Source organism: Bos indicus x Bos taurus, chromosome 11 (assembly GCF_003369695.1).
Source record: "Bos indicus x Bos taurus breed Angus x Brahman F1 hybrid chromosome 11, Bos_hybrid_MaternalHap_v2.0, whole genome shotgun sequence".
Lineage (NCBI taxonomy): Eukaryota > Metazoa > Chordata > Mammalia > Artiodactyla > Bovidae > Bos > Bos indicus x Bos taurus.
The window spans coordinates 102376727-102391928 of NC_040086.1; the positions used below are offsets into that span (position 1 = coordinate 102376727).

The 15202-nt window shown below is 54.7% G+C and overlaps 2 protein-coding genes across 4 annotated transcripts; one reads left to right on the forward strand and one right to left on the reverse strand.

Annotated features, from left to right (window-relative positions):
• Positions 1-1026: 1026 nt before the first annotated feature.
• On the reverse strand, positions 1027-9198 carry GLT6D1 (glycosyltransferase 6 domain containing 1). The gene is made up of 5 exons (XM_027554441.1): positions 9074-9198; positions 7928-8007; positions 3405-3452; positions 2554-2691; positions 1027-1880 (listed from the first exon to the last, which is right to left on the reverse strand). Exons 2-5 carry the CDS (start codon positions 7999-8001, stop codon positions 1214-1216), a joined length of 927 nt encoding a protein of 308 aa, XP_027410242.1. The 5' UTR covers positions 8002-8007; positions 9074-9198; the 3' UTR covers positions 1027-1213.
• Positions 9199-10800: 1602 nt separating this feature from the next.
• Positions 10801-13875, forward strand: LCN9 (lipocalin 9). Of its 3 annotated transcripts, XM_027554445.1 has the most exons (7): positions 10801-11037; positions 11172-11308; positions 11594-11667; positions 11914-12024; positions 12218-12319; positions 12459-12500; positions 12733-13875. In XM_027554445.1, exons 1-6 carry the CDS (start codon positions 10942-10944, stop codon positions 12476-12478), a joined length of 540 nt encoding a protein of 179 aa, XP_027410246.1. In that variant the 5' UTR covers positions 10801-10941; the 3' UTR covers positions 12479-12500; positions 12733-13875. The 3 variants fall into 3 exon arrangements, with proteins under 3 accessions (XP_027410246.1, XP_027410245.1, XP_027410244.1); XM_027554444.1 differs by having other exon boundaries at positions 12459-13875; XM_027554443.1 differs by lacking the exon at positions 12459-12500.
• The last annotated feature ends 1327 nt before the right edge of the window (positions 13876-15202 follow it).

Genomic DNA, 15202 nt, shown 5'->3' on the forward strand with positions numbered 1-15202 from the left:
TCCCCTTCCAGTGGGGTCACTGGTCCTACTGGACGAGGACCTTCCCTAGTGACCTCATTTTGCTTCAGTCATCTCTGTAAAGGCCTTTTCTCCGTATTGGTTATGGTCTGAGGTCCTGGGGACTAGGACTCCATGTAAGAATTTGGGGGAGGACAATACTGGCCTTCACACTTACGCAGCCTGCGTCCTCTCCCAGGAAAGAGGGTTCATTAAGAAGAATGGCTGTGGGCACGCCCCTGGCCATCTGAGGTCGAGACGCCGCACTTCCCACGCAGAAGGTGCAGGTTTAACCCCTGGTTGGGAGCCTAAAATCCCACGTGCCTCGCAGTGCAGCCAAGAGAAGGAGGAGGAAGACGGCTGCCTCCTTAGGATACGGGATTCTCCGGCCCTCACACTCACTGCCAGGAACAAACCTCTGCTAGCCACATCAGCCCCCATTCCCACCACCCATGGGGGCTGGTTTCCCATCCTGAGGCTCATGGCGCTCCGAGCTGCCCACGTCGAGCCCTTTCGAATGTGCAAAGGGAGTGCCACAGAGTCGCATCTCCCCGCTGCCCTGCAGCTGCCCGAGGACTCGGGCCAGTGGTACCCTCCCTGCACCTGGCAGACATCTGCCTCCACCCCTGTGCTCAGCCCCTGTCTTCTCAAAAATAAGTAAAATGCCGAGAGATTTTAGAAATGAACTTGACACTTCTCTGTGTAAACAATAAAAGAAAGATATGTATTTGGTAGGAAGTCTCTAGTTCATACATGTCTAGTCACAAGCTAGATAGGGTGAGATGGTTCCAGGTGCTTAAACACAGCAATGTGCCTCCTCAGCCTGAAAAGCAACCCCCTTGATGGACTTGCAAGCCATGAAGTTTCATTTTCTCCTCTACACATCATCCTTTGCCCTTCTGTGTCCATGTATATATATATATATTTTTTTTTCTGAACTAGAGCTTTTCTGCATTAAAAAAAATTCATTTTATGCCTCCAATTATGTCCAGGTTATCTACAGTGTATAGATATTAACATCACCATGTGTTAAACATTCAATAAGCAGCCTTTTATTCTTTATCCTGCAGTGGCCAAATTGGATGGCCCAAAATTGCAGGGAGAAAAATGTCTTGTGGGTGAGTATAAACATCTGTGTCTCTCAAACCTAGGACATATGAAGACATCCCACCTACCAGGGGGAACCATTGCTGGTGGGGCCTGCGGTCCCGGGGAGTCAGTGTCTCCTTTTGGACTGCTGGGCCACCTTGACGTACTGTACCTGGGGTGGCGGGTAGAAGTCAGCGTCCCAGTTGTACTCTGGGGATAAGAGCTTGGTGGGCTTCCGGAGGAAAAAGTATTTGTTGAGGTGTTTTTCGTAGGAGCTGTTCAACCTGAGTCCGAGGTCGTGGATGACTCCATTCAGGTACTCCTCCGCGAGGTTCAGGACCTCCTGGGGTGTGCCGCCCACAAATGCACCATCGTAGTAGAAATCGCCCTGGCCAAATGGGATGTAAGCTGCCGACTTGGGCCTCCTCTCGTAGGGGAAACTCGCACGGTCCTTGAAGTACCACCAGCCATGGAGCTGAGCCACCAACTCGCCCAGGACCTCCACGCCCACATTGTTCTGGAAGATCTGGGTGACGGTCATGCTGAAAAGGAAGTCGACCTCGCCCTGGATGTCCCAGATAATGTGCTTGGCCAAGCTCTTCATGCGCACGACGTCGTTGTCCCACCATCTGCTCTCAGTGACGATGAACACTTTGAACTGTCGGAGGGGCTCCCACTTGATCTGGGGCAGCTTGATGAAGGTGTCCATCATAATGTAGAAGATCACTCTGTAGCCAGTCAGGAAGTACTTATTTGCCGAGTTCAAGAACAGCTCCAGGTACGGATCTGCAAGCCTGCGAAACACAGTGCAGAGGAGGACGCTTGCCTCCCTAAACGTTTTCGGAAGGGCATCACCAAACACTATCCACATGGGAGGCGCCAGGTCGACACTGCAGAATTCCCAGGGAGGAAGGCAGGAGGTCGGGCCTGTATTTCAGCTGCAATGGTTACAGAAGGGGGAGGTAGTGGGCTGGGGAGTCTGAGAAAAGCCTCTGAAGTTTTGGAATGACTGTTGGAAAAAAAAGAGTGTGAGAGCTAACTGGATGTTAGTGGAAAGACAGCTAAGTGGTATTAATGATCCAGCTAAGGGAGGAGAAGGACTTCACAGGGGGCTCCCGCAGTAAAGAATCTGCCTGCAATGCAGGAGACTCAGGTTCGATCCCTAGTTGGGAAGATTCCCCGGAGAAGGAAATGGCAACCCACTGCAGTATTCTTGCCTGGGAAATCCTATGGACAGAGCAGCCGGGCAGGCTACAGTCCATGGGGTTGCAAAGACTCAGGCGGGACTCGGCGACTGAACAAGAATAACAACAAGGAAGGAGAGAAAAACAATGTCCTGCTTTTCACAGGCCATCCACAAACAGTGGTTACAGAGGCCGATGAGTGGCCCTTTGGAGGTGGGAGGTCCGTGGACAGAGGTGTGCATTTTTCCAAAATAAAGTGTGGCACAGGCTTGGCGACCCCTACCTGCCAGTAGCAAAGACGGCCAAGCCCGTTGTGAAATTCTGCCTTCTGTAGTGTTTTTCCAGCATCTTTCTGCTGAAAGTGCCTTCCCAGACAACGGGAGCAAGCCAGCTCGTGGTCGTGATCACATCGGGGCGTCCTCTGTTGAACAAAAGAGAAACCGGTGGAACGGGTACCTTTACAAGGACAGCAGCAGAGGCCGCACCAGCGATAACAGGTAAGACTTGTGGAGCCCCTTTCTGCGTGCCGGACGCCGTGGCTCCTGCGGTCTGGGTCGTGAGCATGTCGTGGACAATTTTTTTCAATCTTTAAAGAGGCATAATGTAAACAAAAACTTAAGTATCTGCCTTGTTTGACTTAATGACTCTTTTGGGAATCTACCCCACAGATGAACTCACCAGACAATGTCAGAACGTGTATTAATATGTACAAAGTTAGTCACTGGAGCGTTCCTGGCAAGAGCTGCAAGGTAAACAATCTAAAACCAGGAGGGAATTGGCTAATGGATGATGACAGGTAATCAGGAAGCAAGGTACCCCAGAATCACAACAGGGGACAGGACTCTTCCCCGAGAGCTGAGGCCAAAATCAGGAGAAGCCGCTCATTGAATTTTCAATAAATCAGGAAGCTTCCAACAAGTGGAGCGGGTCAGCATGAACTCCAGCGACTGGGACCTCCCAGGATGGCTGTAATTTGGTGATTGGGGAAAAAGAAAAGACCTAGTTACTGCAGATTGAGTTCCTGTGTGTCTGGGTCTGTGTCTGTGAGTGTGTGTGCAAGTGTGTGCCTGTGTTGTGCATGTGTGCATGGGTGTGTGTGTGGATGTGTTCACAGGCAGACATTTTCATCTTTACCTGGGCTTGAACCAGTCTGAGAGCTCAAGTTCTTCTTCTTGATTTTTCCTGGATGTGAAGGGAAAACCAAGTTATTATGAGTCAAGCATTCATTCAACAAGTGTCTGCAGAGCCCATGAAGTGCTGTTAGGTGCTGGCCCTACAGCAGTGGGCCCGCAGCCCCGGACCCCACCCCCGGCACCTGGGGCAGAGGGATGGCTCTAAAGAGGCCCCAGGGTTCGGTGCCAAGGGGAGCCACAGAGCTTGGAGTGTAGTGCTGAACGCGGCACGTCCAGCCCTGATTTGGGACCAGAGACAGCCAGCTGGGGAGGAGACATCTTCCTGGGTTTGGAAGGGAGAGATGTGCAGGGGAAGGAGATGACGGCCAGGGAGGAAGGCAGGGAGGAGCGTGTAGTTGGCAAAACTAGCAGCAGGTTAGAGCTGTGTCCAGACAGAAGGCAGCCCTTCCCCCGCTGTCTACTGGAGGCGCCCCACCCACCACTGTCTCCAGGTCGGCTGCCCAGTGAAGCAAGTGGTGCGGGGCCACCATCCGGCGTCCTGCCTCTTCCTGGATCAACACCAGAGTTCTTGCACTTATACCCATGGTACACACAGCTAATGCACTGACAGAGGGCAGAAAAGAAAAAGTCACTCAGTCATATCCAACTCTTGCAACCCCATGGACTATAGCAGGCAGGCTCCCCTGTCCATCACCAACACCCGGAGCTTGCTCAAATTCATGTCCTTCGAATCGGTGATGCCATCCAATCATCTCATCCTCTGTACTCCCCTTCTCCCCCTGTCTTTAGTCTTTCCCAGCATCAGGGTCTTTTCCAATGAGTCAGCTCTTCGCATCAGGTGGCCAAAGTATTGGAGCTTCAGCATCAATCCTTCCATTGAATATTCAGGGTTGATTTCCTTTAGGATGGACTGGTTGGATCTTTTTGCAGTCCAAGGGACTCTCAAGAGTCTTCTCCAGCACCACAGTTCAAAGATATCAATTCTTCAACGCTAAGCCTTCTTTGAGGACTTCCCTGGTGGCTCAGACGGTAAAGCATCTGCCTACAATGTGGGAAACCCGGGTTCAATCCCTGGGTCGGGAAGATCTCCTGGAGAAGGAAATGGCAACCCACTCCAGTATTCTTGCCTGGAAAATCCCATGGGCTGAGGAGCCTCGTAGGCTACAGTCCATGGGGTCACAACGAGTCGGACACGACTGAGCGACTTCACGTTCACATTCACGAAGCCTTCTTTGGCTTCCCAGTTAGCACTAGTGGTAAACAACCCATCTGCCAATTCAAGAGACAGAAGAGATGCAGGTTCCATCCCTGTGTTGGGAAGATCCTCTGGAAAAGGAAATGGCAACCCACTCCAGTACTCTTGCCTGGAAAATTCCATGGACGGAGGAGCCTGGTCCACAGGGTTGCAAAGAGTCGGACACGACTGAGCGACTTCACTTAAAATCCACACTGTAATCTTTATAGGGAATCGCTATGGCAGCCCACACATTCCGCCTCCTGCGGGGCAGTGTCTCCATCGATTACTCGGGATTCTTATGAATGGGGTGTTGTCTCTTCTCTGTCATCTATGTTCTTGTTGATTCAGTCCTTTATTTATATCAATGTGCACTCAGGAAGATCTGCTTTATGCTTTGGGATATAACCCAATACAACTTTCTTTTCTTGCTCAGATTCTTCCCACTTTATCCACTGGAAGCTCTTTCACAGGCTCTTTTGTCCCTTTGCTCCAGGCTCATCCTGTATACATTCTGTCTCCCGTCCTAGAAATAGCCACGTCTCCAAGGAAGCCTGGCTTGGGGTTTTGCTTTGTTTTGTAGAATAATATTAGAAACCAAGGTCTGGGGCTGGGAGTGCTCGCTGCTCCTGCGGGCTCCTCGTTTCTAGGTCCTCTCAGCTGGGCAAGCAGGGAAGGCATGTGTGTAGTTGTCCCAACTGGCACAGAGGCATGTATCTGGAAATACTTCCCCAGGTAACTCTCCCCTGCTCCATGAAGCTACAGGTCAGTGCAGACTGGTGTCTCCAGCTTTAATGCATCACCGCAGGTATCACCTAACTGTCCCTGGATTACCCATGCATGGTCACTCACCGTCCACTCACTCAACTGTTCCGTCCCCAGATGCATGCATGCTGGCATCAGAGCTGCCATCCTGCCCTCCTGTGGGGAACTGATGTTATCCACTAGAGACAGTCCCCTGCGTGGCTGTCTTCCCCTTATGTTTGCAGACTCCAAAGAGCTGAGCCGACTCATTGGAAAAGATCCTGATGCTGGAAAAGATTGATGGCAGGATGATAAGGGGGCAACCGAGGATAAGATGCTTGGATGGCATCACCAACTCAATGGACATGAATTTAAGCAGATTCCAGGAGTTGGTGAAGGACAGGGAAGCCTGGCGTGCTGCAGTCCATGGGCTGAGAAACAACAAAGCACAGACTCCACTGGTTTCCAAGGTGACTTCTCTCAACACCTTCCTCAGCCCTCAGGGAGCTTACTTCTGGCATGTTTGATACAGTTCGATGACTTTGGTCACATACAGCAATCCTTCCTGGGATTCCCTCGACTTCCTAAATGAGAGTTGAATTTGTCTAGGTTAAAATTCACTCTTCGTTAGAAAATTCTAAGGGTTTTGAAACAGGTGTAGTGTCACAGGCCCACCGTAAGCAGTTCCACTGCCCCAGACCTTCGGTGCTCGTCCAGCCACTCCTCCCCAAACCCCGAGACCCCTGATCCCTTTACTGTCTCTGCAGTTTTGCCTTTTCCAGAATTTCACGTGGCTGGAATCATACAGTAGGTAGTCTTTTCAGATTGGCTTCTGGCTTCTTTCCCTTACCAATGTGTACTGATACTTCCTCTGTATCTTTTCCTGGCTTGATAGCTTGTTTCTTTTCATCGTTGAATCATATCCATTTATCTGGATGCACCGCAGTTTATTTACCCTTTCATCTACTGCAGGACATCTTGATTGCTTCCAGATTTTAGACATTGTGGATAAAGCTGCTATATAACCTTATGTGGGCTGTTTGTGAACATACGCTTTCAAATTACTTGGATTAATGATACTTACGAACACCCAAGCTGGATCACCGGAAAGACCATATTTAGCTTTGTAAGAAACCATCACGCTGTCTTCAATGTGGCTATACCATAGGGCTGTGCTAACAGACGTGTCATGGTGCCTGGTTGGTGTCTTAATTTGCAATTGAAAGTGAAAATTGTTCAGTTGTGTCCGACTCTGTGTGACCCCATAGACTATACAGTCCATGGAATTCTCCAGGCCAGAACACTGGAGTGGATAGCCATTCCCTTCTCCAGGGGATCTTCCCAACCCAGGGATCGAACTCAGATCTCCCACATTGCAGGCAGATTCTTTACCAGTTGAGCCACCAGGGAAGCCCAAGAATACTGAAGTGGGTAGCCTATCCCTTCTCCAGGCAGGGGATCTGCCTGACCCAGGATCGAACCAGGGTCTCATGCATTGCAGGCAAATTCTTCACCAGCTGAGCTACCAGGGAAGCCCAATTATCTAATGACAAATGATGTCCAGCATCTTTTTGGATGCCTACTTGCCATCTTTATGTCTTCTTGGGTGAGATTTTGCCCATTTAATAAAGTTTTTCTTTTCCTTGTTGAGTTTTAAGAGTTCTTTGCATATTTTGGATACAAGCCTTTTTATCAGATCTGCGTTTTGCAAAGGTTTTGTTTTTAAAGACATTGTCTCTCATGATAAGACTGCTTTTCAAATGGCATCTGGGAAGTTTGCACTGCTCATGAAGGAGCCCACAAGACATGGGCACAAATGAAGGAAGAACTTGCATTTTTCTCCATGAGAAACTGAGCTGGCACAGATGCATCCCTGGCTCACACAGGCTGCCGGGGCAGGTCACTGCTGTCCTGTTTATGTCCGAACAAGATGGAACTTTGGGACCACTTGTAATTTGTCTGAAATAGCAACTCGGTGCGATGACTGCATTTTAGTTTTTCTTGGTGACCTTATTTATGTAAAATAGGCTATCCCAGGGACTTCCCTGGTGGCCCAGTGGCTAGGACTCTGCGGTTCCAGTTCAGGGGGCCTGGGTTTGACCCCAGGTCAGGGAACTAGATCCCACTTGCCAAAACTAAGGGTTTGCATGTCGCAACTAAAGATCCCGCATGCCACAGTGACGATCGAAGACCCTGAGTGCTGCAACTGAGACCCAGCGTGACCAAACAAATAAATAGCCTCTAAAGTTATCCCCAACGCTCTGCTCTGTTTGCTCTGCCTTCTCCCCCTGCGACCTTCTCCCCCTATTACCGTGGCTCCTTGAGCACCTAGGACAGAGCCTGGGGCCCAGCCAGGGCTTGATCACTACGTGCTGGATGTTTAAAAATGAAAGAATGAAAGTATACTTGGCTTGGTCCCACAGAGAGGGGAGGTAACATCTGATTCATTTCGAAAGTGTTATTAACAGCTTTGGACAAAACTCGGGAGGTTTCGAGCAGCTCTGCCAAGCACTGCAGGCGTCGATTCCCTGAGATCTTCTATTTACCTGGAATAATGATCAAACAACAGGAGCAATGAAAGACCCAGAATCAACAGCAGCATTTTCCTTTTACAGTTCATCGTCTCCTAGAGGAGAAGGAGAGAGAAGTCAGTTTTAAACAGAGTTGAAAACTTCTGCCGCCTCCCGATGACGGACTCGTGGACTCATTCAGACACACTGGGGCGCCAACCCAGGCGTCTGGCCCCGGGATGCTCAGCCCTGGGGAGAGGGCGGGGAGACAGGGACACCTCTGCTCCACTAGGGTCTCCTTGGGGTGCTGGCCACTCCTCTGGGGACTGAGTGCCGTCTTGGATACCCCTGGGCCTTATCAATGTCCACCTTGGCTTCATGGAAGACATGCGACAGACCCTCCACTTGAGACCAGGGACAGCAAAACGAGGTCGTGACGAGGACGCAGTCTGCCCCCAGAGTTAACCTTTTCCTCTTTCTCCCCCAGCGACAGTAAGATGCACCATTTGCCCCAGGACTACAGCAGGCTAAGCACGCGTGAGCTTTCTCCAGGCAGTCGCTGGAACGGGGATTACGACCTGAATGAAAGGCGTCAGGTGCTAACATGGAGACTTTGGCTCTAGCCAACGCCGGGGCTTATGTCACGTGTTCTATGCGGGGTCGCTGTGCGCATGTCTGCAGGGCTGTGGGCTATGCACTGAGCAGAATGGAGACGCTGAGGTTTCGCTGCCAGCACCCAGTTGACCAGCACGCGGCCTTAGCTTGCACGGACCAGGAGTAGCCACGTGTGGCCGTCAAGCACGTGAAGTGTGGCTGGTCTGAGTTGGGATGTGCAGCAAGTGCTCAACACAGACTAGGCCTTAAAGACGAAGGAAAGAATTTTATCTCATCAGTAAATTGATAGCGATTACGTGGATTTGCTGAGCTAAGCGCAAATGTCTGACGAAACGTACTCTACCTATTTCTTTTGATCTCCTACTTTGAAAGCCAGCAAAGGCTGGTCACGTCGTACTCCAGCTGGACACCGGCCAGGCTTCCACTGCCCAACAAGGGGGCACTGCCTCCCCCACCCCCGCCCCCGTGAACCCAAGCAATGCCACGGGGCAGGGTACCACGGCGGGGGAGTCTCCAGCAGAGCGTCTCAGCGACAACACTCCTGAGGCAGGCGCCAAGGCAGCTCACCAGCTTGGATGCTTTTCAAGCATCTCTTTGGGTCTCTCTTTGTAGAGTCCCAGGCAGACACCGAGGTGGGCTCGTGTGGCATTGAGCCTTCTGTGGGTGGTGATGTCAGCACCCCCTTTGATGATGTAAGCCCCAGAAAGTCCGGGTCACAATGACGCCGCCCGGGGCTCCTCATGGTTGCCGGATGACAGGACTTTGTCCTGTTTGAAAAAGTAAAGGGTATTTTTTTTAATATTTATTTATTTAGTTGCATCGTGTCTTACTTGTGGCACGCTAGATCTTCATTGCTCGTGTGGAATCTTTCTCTGCGGTGTGCGGACTCCTTAGCTGTGTCTGTCATACGGGTTCAGTAGCTGCAGTGCACAAGCTTACTGCTCCAGGGCAGGTGGGGTCTTAGTTCCCCAGCCAGGGATCAAACCCACGTCCCCTGCCTGGCAAGGCAGGTTCTGACCATGGGACCATCAGGAGAGTTTCTTAGTTTAAATTCTCTCTTGCATCTCACTTCCTCTGTCATCCCTCCCTGCTTCCTAGAGACTGACCTTACAGAGGAGTTTTAAGTAGTTTGTGCACGGTTGTGACAGAGAAGGGTGGCCCTCTCCTCCGTCATCTCCAGGCCGTGGACTCCCCGAGGAGAGCAAACCCCTCCTTCTGCTTTTCAGCACATTTTTTAAGTACATCTTTCTGATTATAGAAATAACACCTTCAAGTTACAAGATCTGTCAGATGCGTTAAAGCATCTGGGGTGTGGGATGGGGCCGTGTGCACACATGTGAGTGTGCATGGGTACGCTTTGACACGTGCATGTTTGCATGTATGTACTTGTGTGTCCATGTCTGTCATCGTTCCTGGAGCCTAACATCCATGGCTGCGTCTCGATGGGAAGGTGACCCCGGCAGGCACGGGGGCGAGGGTGGTGGGGACAGGCCGTAGACACTCCTCTCCCGGGCTCAAGAATCCAGCCCCTTCCAGCAGCCCTGGAGGGCCCTTCAAGCAGGCGTCACCCTAGACAGAGTCACAGGGCCCCAGCGCCAAAGCACCGACCCCTCAACTTGTCCCGTGGGGTCACAGACGCCTTGACCCCGGAAGGCATGTCAGAGCTGTGTTGTGGTCACAGCCATCCTCCATGACAGAGTCTGTGACCTTCCAATCAGATCCCGGGGGCTGTCGGTGTGCAGAGAGCACTTCTGTGAAAAAGTGCCTCCCGGCCCAGCCTCCAGGAATCTAGCTCGTGGACCAGAGGCACCTCCTGAGACTGGGTGCTTCACTCTAACCCTAGAGCCTGGACACAGTAGGTGCCCAATAAAAAAAAATATTCTATCAACACATAAACCGTGTCTGTTCTCTAAAATAGGACTTAGCATCTGATGCCCCAGTTGGTCCAGCTCAGCCTGCACCCTGACCACCAGCCACCTTGTGCCCGGATGCACCAGGGGAATGAGGAGCTGTCCATCGAATCTTAGGACCCTGACCTGCACGCGTGGCTGCCAGGACCCCTCAGTGCTCTGAAATCAGAGCACCCAGGCAGGCTGGGCTGGAAGGGGCGCCATCCTCTGCCACTCGCATCTGAAGGCTCAGATAGGCCCTGGTGCCACCCGCCTCTGTGGCCGGCGTGGCTTCAGGCCAAGACACCAGCCTGTCCCCACTTCCCTTTGCGACTTCAGACCCAGCCAGGCCCCCATCTGGGCAGCAGCCAGAGCCAGTCGTTGCCTGCGGAGGACGGGGGCGGCCACGGCGGCTTTTGGCCAAGTTCCCAGTAAGCGGAGGCCTGTGCAGAGGATGCAGAAGAGCTGGGGCCGGAAACCAAAGCACAGGGAGGGGAATAAAGGGAGCGGGCAGCAGGCAGGCCAGGCGCCCACCCACTGGAGGGCATGGCGCTGCTCCTGCTGAGTCTGGGGCTGGGCCTGGTCTGCGCCCAGGATTTCAACCCCCAGCGCATCGTGCAGAGGAACTATGATATTTCCAAGGTGGGGCTGCGGTCCGGGCCCTCCCCGGGGGTCTGGATGCTAGGTGGGAGCTGCATGCCCACGACCTGGCTCCGGGAGGGAGCAGGCACCAAGACGTGAGGATGCCCGCACCCACCGCGACCTCTGCCCTCCAGGTCTCTGGGACCTGGTACTCCATCTCCATGGCTGCAGACAACAGGAAGCGGATAGAGGAAGATGGAGACCTGAGGATCTTCATAGAGGGCATTCAGGTCGTGGAGGACGGTGGTCTCAAGCTCAGTTTCCACTTCATGTGAGTGTTGTCCCCATCCTCCGGAATTGGGGAGCACGGAGGCCCCCATCCACCCTGCCCCCCTGCAGTCTCACCCCAGGCCCCACCCATGTGGATTGGCGTCTGACCAAGCTGGGGGTGAGGGGGCGCTGTATGTGGGGCAGGGGGCACCGGGTAGGGGGCAGCAGAGTGCTAAGGCTGGGGCAGGGGTTCAGGGGACGTGGTGAAGGTGTGGGGAGGAGTGGGGGGCGCTGGTCACACGCGGTCAGGTGGGGCTGCGCTGTGAGCATCACCCCTGGGCTCCAGGTTGCATGCAGAGTGCACGGACGTGGCCGTGGTCTGCGGCAAAACAGGCAAGAGCGGGGAATATACCATCAACTGTAAGTGGACCCTTGTCTGACAGCCCCACTCCCGGTGAGCCCCGATTTAGGGGTTTATGGGACTCCCTGATAGCCGACCCCAAAGCGAGGAGGGTGGGCCTGGCCTGTAAAGGGCGGCGGGAGGGCAAGTGGGGGCCCGTGCATGGGGAGCTCTGGAGCACCAGGGGCCCCGCCGGCCCCTGCACCCTCGAGAGTCTGTGGTGCGGGCCCCAGGGGCTGCAGGCTCTGAGCAGAGCTTCTGTGCAGACCTGGGGGAGAACAGCCTGCGGATCCTGGAGGCCGACTACCAGCGTTACGTCATCTTGCACATGCGGAACTTCAGGAATGGGACGGCCACGCAAGTGCTGGCACTTTACGGTACCGTGTCCCGGGGCTCCTCCTTGCTTCCCACGGCCCCATCCCCGGGGAGGTGCGGGTCTGGCCACGCCCTGAGGTGCCCGCAGCCCGTGGCATGATGTGGCGGGTGCCCACCTCGTCCAGGTGCCCCACACCTGCCACTCCTTCCCCTCGCCTCCCCTCCCCACACGGCCCCAAACTGTTGTGTCCACAGGACGGTTCCCAGAGCTGAAATCCAGCTTCCTGGACAGATTCCACAAAGCCTGCAGATCACACGGACTTGGCCCAGAAAAGGTTATCCCCTTCAGCAACCAGGGTAGGCGTCACTGCCTTCCACGCCAGCAGCCTGGGCCAGCGAGGCACTCAAGGGGATGGGGGTGGGGACGGAGCCCAGGGCCTGGGGTGGGGCAGGGACCTCAGGCAGTCCCTGTCTGAGAACCTGACTGTCTTCCCAGATCCCTGTTACACGAGGTAGAGGCGCCCATCCAGGCCTTCTGGTGCGTGAGCTCAGCTGGGGGCTGGCCGGGCGGCAGAAGAAGCCGGAGGGACTGTGGGGGCCCCTCTCCAAGCCCATCCCTCACCCTGCATGCGAGGTTCATCCTGCCCCCAAAACGGGGAGCCTCCTGGGGTGGTGGGGGCTGGGCAAACATGCCTGCCTCCGGGTCTGGGGTGGCTGTAACGCTGGACCGCAAACCGGGCCCCAAAGAGCAGCAGCTCGTCTTCTTGCAGTTCTGAGCCCAGAGTCTGAAATCCAGGCGTGAGCAAGGCTGAGCTCCCTCTGGAGGCTCCAAGGCCCCTCCTGCGTCTCCCAGCTCCCCGGGCCCGTAGCCGCATCACGCAGTCTCAGCTCCTGGTCGCACTGCTCCTCCTCTGGGTCCGTGTCTCTCTCCTTCCGTCTCTTTTGAGGACACATTGTTGGAGCGAGGACCACTGGCCTTCTCCAGGACAACCTCATCTCAAGATCCTCACCCTTATCCCTTCTGCAGAGAGCTTTCCCTAAACAAGATCCCATTCCCAGGTTCTGGACACTGAGATCTGAGGGCAGACGTCTTGTTGGGGTTGGGGGGACTGTCCACCACACAAAGGCTCCTCCTCCAGCTGACCTCCCCTCGCAGGAACTGGCCTGGCCCCTGTAAGCTCACCCTGTCCTCCTGCAGGGACTGGCCCGCCAGAGCGTCTCTTCTGAGAAGCAGGGGCCTGCAGGCCCCTCTGATGAGGGTCTGCGAGGTTTGGGGGGAGGGGTCCCCAAGGTCATCAACCAGCCCATGCGCCTCTCTACTCCCTTCCCTCTGATACCAGCGACCCCTGCCCTCACCCCACCTCTTGGTGAGTTCACTGGGAGGTCCTGAGCAGCCCACAGTTGCTTCGTGGGTTAAAAGTTGACTGTCCACTGGGCATCCACCCGAGAGACATGAGATCATGCCCACACCACGACCTCTGGGCAGCTCTGCCCAGCGTCCCCCAGCTGTGACAGCCCGGGGCTCCCCGTGGACCAGCAGCCGAACAAAGTGTGGTCGAGCCTCACACCAGAGACCACGCAGACGACGGGCCTCCAGGGAGTCAGGTCGAGTGAAAGCAGCCAACCTCCAGGGCTCGGTTTCCAGGGACAAAACCACAGCCATCTCAGGGGGCAGCGGCGGGGGGGCCCTGGAGGAGGGCAGGGCTCTCACGGGCCGGAGGCTCTGGGCAGCGGCGGACACGGCTGCCGGGCAGGAAGGACAGAGAATCTGCAAGGATGGGTGGTACCCACCCCAGCACGGGTGGGGGCAGCGTGCTGCCCCATGGCCCTGCAGGAGGTCGGCATCAGGTGAGGGGATGAGGGGGACTGGGAGCTCTCTGCACACCTGCCTGTGAATCCCCAGTGCTGCAAAATAAAAGGTTAAAAAGAGAGAGCGTTGGTCCTTCCTTCCCAGAAAATGTTACTAGGCTCCTCCCCCTCCCCAGGGCCTGGGGCGCTTCCCACCAGCCCCGGCTTCACCGGGGCCCAGCCCCCACCACCCCCCAAGGCCCCTGCCCCCACCCCAGGGTTCCCTCTGCCTCCCCAGCCTGCCCTCTGAATAGGGACCAGACCACCCCCGTGTGCTTGCCAAACCCCTACCTGCCTGCAGTGCAGCTCAAGGGGGAGCTGCAAGGCGGGTCAGGGGGCACCACCCCAGGGTGAGGAGGAGTTGGTCCCATCCCTCCCCCTGCAGGGGCGCACAGCCTGCTGCCCTGGAAACCTTGCGGATGGGGGCCAGGGCTGCGTGGAGGACCAGGAAACCCACCCCGCCCAGGACCACTGTCTGTTCAGTTGCTGAGTCAGCTGCCCTGGGAACAGGGCCCCAGGCGGCGGGGATGGAGAGCTTTGAGTCCCTTCCTAAGAAGCCAAATGCAGGACAAGGAGACTCCATCTGGATGGCCTGGAGCCTGGGGAAGAGCACACTCTCATGGGCCCGGCCCCCAGCTCCCTATCTGGAACCCCACTCCAGCCTGCTGGGCCATGGCAAGGGACACGTAGGAAGCTGCCCACGTGGCTGGGGCCTGCTGGTGTGGAAAGCTGGTGTCTGGGGAGAACTGGGGCAGCCCAGAGGGACGCTTGGGTGGGGGCTCATGACTCTGGACCACAGGAAAGCAGCATCTCCTCCAGAAGGAGGCTCAGAGGGGAGCTGAGCCCAGAGCAGGGTGTCCCCAAGCTGCTGGCTGTCTGAGCCAGGCTCTGGAGCTCTGTGTGGGACTGGGGCTGCCCACTGCCCAATGCAAACCCAGAGACTCCCAGGTGGAAGGAAACAGGTGCAGCGGGCAGCGAAGTTGGAGCCCACAGTCCACAGTCAGAGCACAGGGGTGAATATCCGGAGGAAACTCTAACTTGAAAAGATACACGTACCCCAGCGTTCACCGCCTCACTCTTTACAGCAGCCAACGCACAGAGGCGACCTAAATGTCCCCCTGCGGGGATAAATAAGACGCACACACATACAAGGGAACACTTATTTAGCCATTAAAAAGAATGACATAATGCCATTTGCAGCAAGATGGATGGAGCTAGAGATGATCATACTAAGTGAAGTAAGAAAAAGATAAATATCATGTGGTGTCTCTTGTGGAATCTAAAAAAATAAATGAACTTATTTACCAAAGAGAAATAGACTCACAGACATAGAAAACAAACTTGTGGTTACCGAAGGGGAAAGTGGGGTACATAATTTAGCAGTTTGGGATT

What these genes read in the sequence shown, in the direction of transcription:
- GLT6D1 (XM_027554441.1), bottom strand. Translation starts at nt 8,001, where the DNA reads ATGAACTGTAAAAGGAAAATGCTGCTGTTGATTCTGGGTCTTTCATTG. An exon ending in TTGTTTGATCATTATTCCAG is followed by an intron (nt 3,453 to 7,927) that starts GTAAATAGAAGA and finishes CTTCACATCCAG; the next exon opens with GAAAAATCAAGAAGAAGAAC. An exon ending in TCAGACTGGTTCAAGCCCAG is followed by an intron (nt 2,692 to 3,404) that starts GTAAAGATGAAA and finishes TTTGTTCAACAG; the next exon opens with AGGACGCCCCGATGTGATCA.
- LCN9 (XM_027554443.1), top strand. Translation starts at nt 10,942, where the DNA reads ATGGCGCTGCTCCTGCTGAGTCTGGGGCTGGGCCTGGTCTGCGCCCAG. An exon ending in AAGCTCAGTTTCCACTTCAT is followed by an intron (nt 11,309 to 11,593) that starts GTGAGTGTTGTC and finishes CCTGGGCTCCAG; the next exon opens with GTTGCATGCAGAGTGCACGG. An exon ending in GCAAGTGCTGGCACTTTACG is followed by an intron (nt 12,025 to 12,217) that starts GTACCGTGTCCC and finishes TTGTGTCCACAG; the next exon opens with GACGGTTCCCAGAGCTGAAA.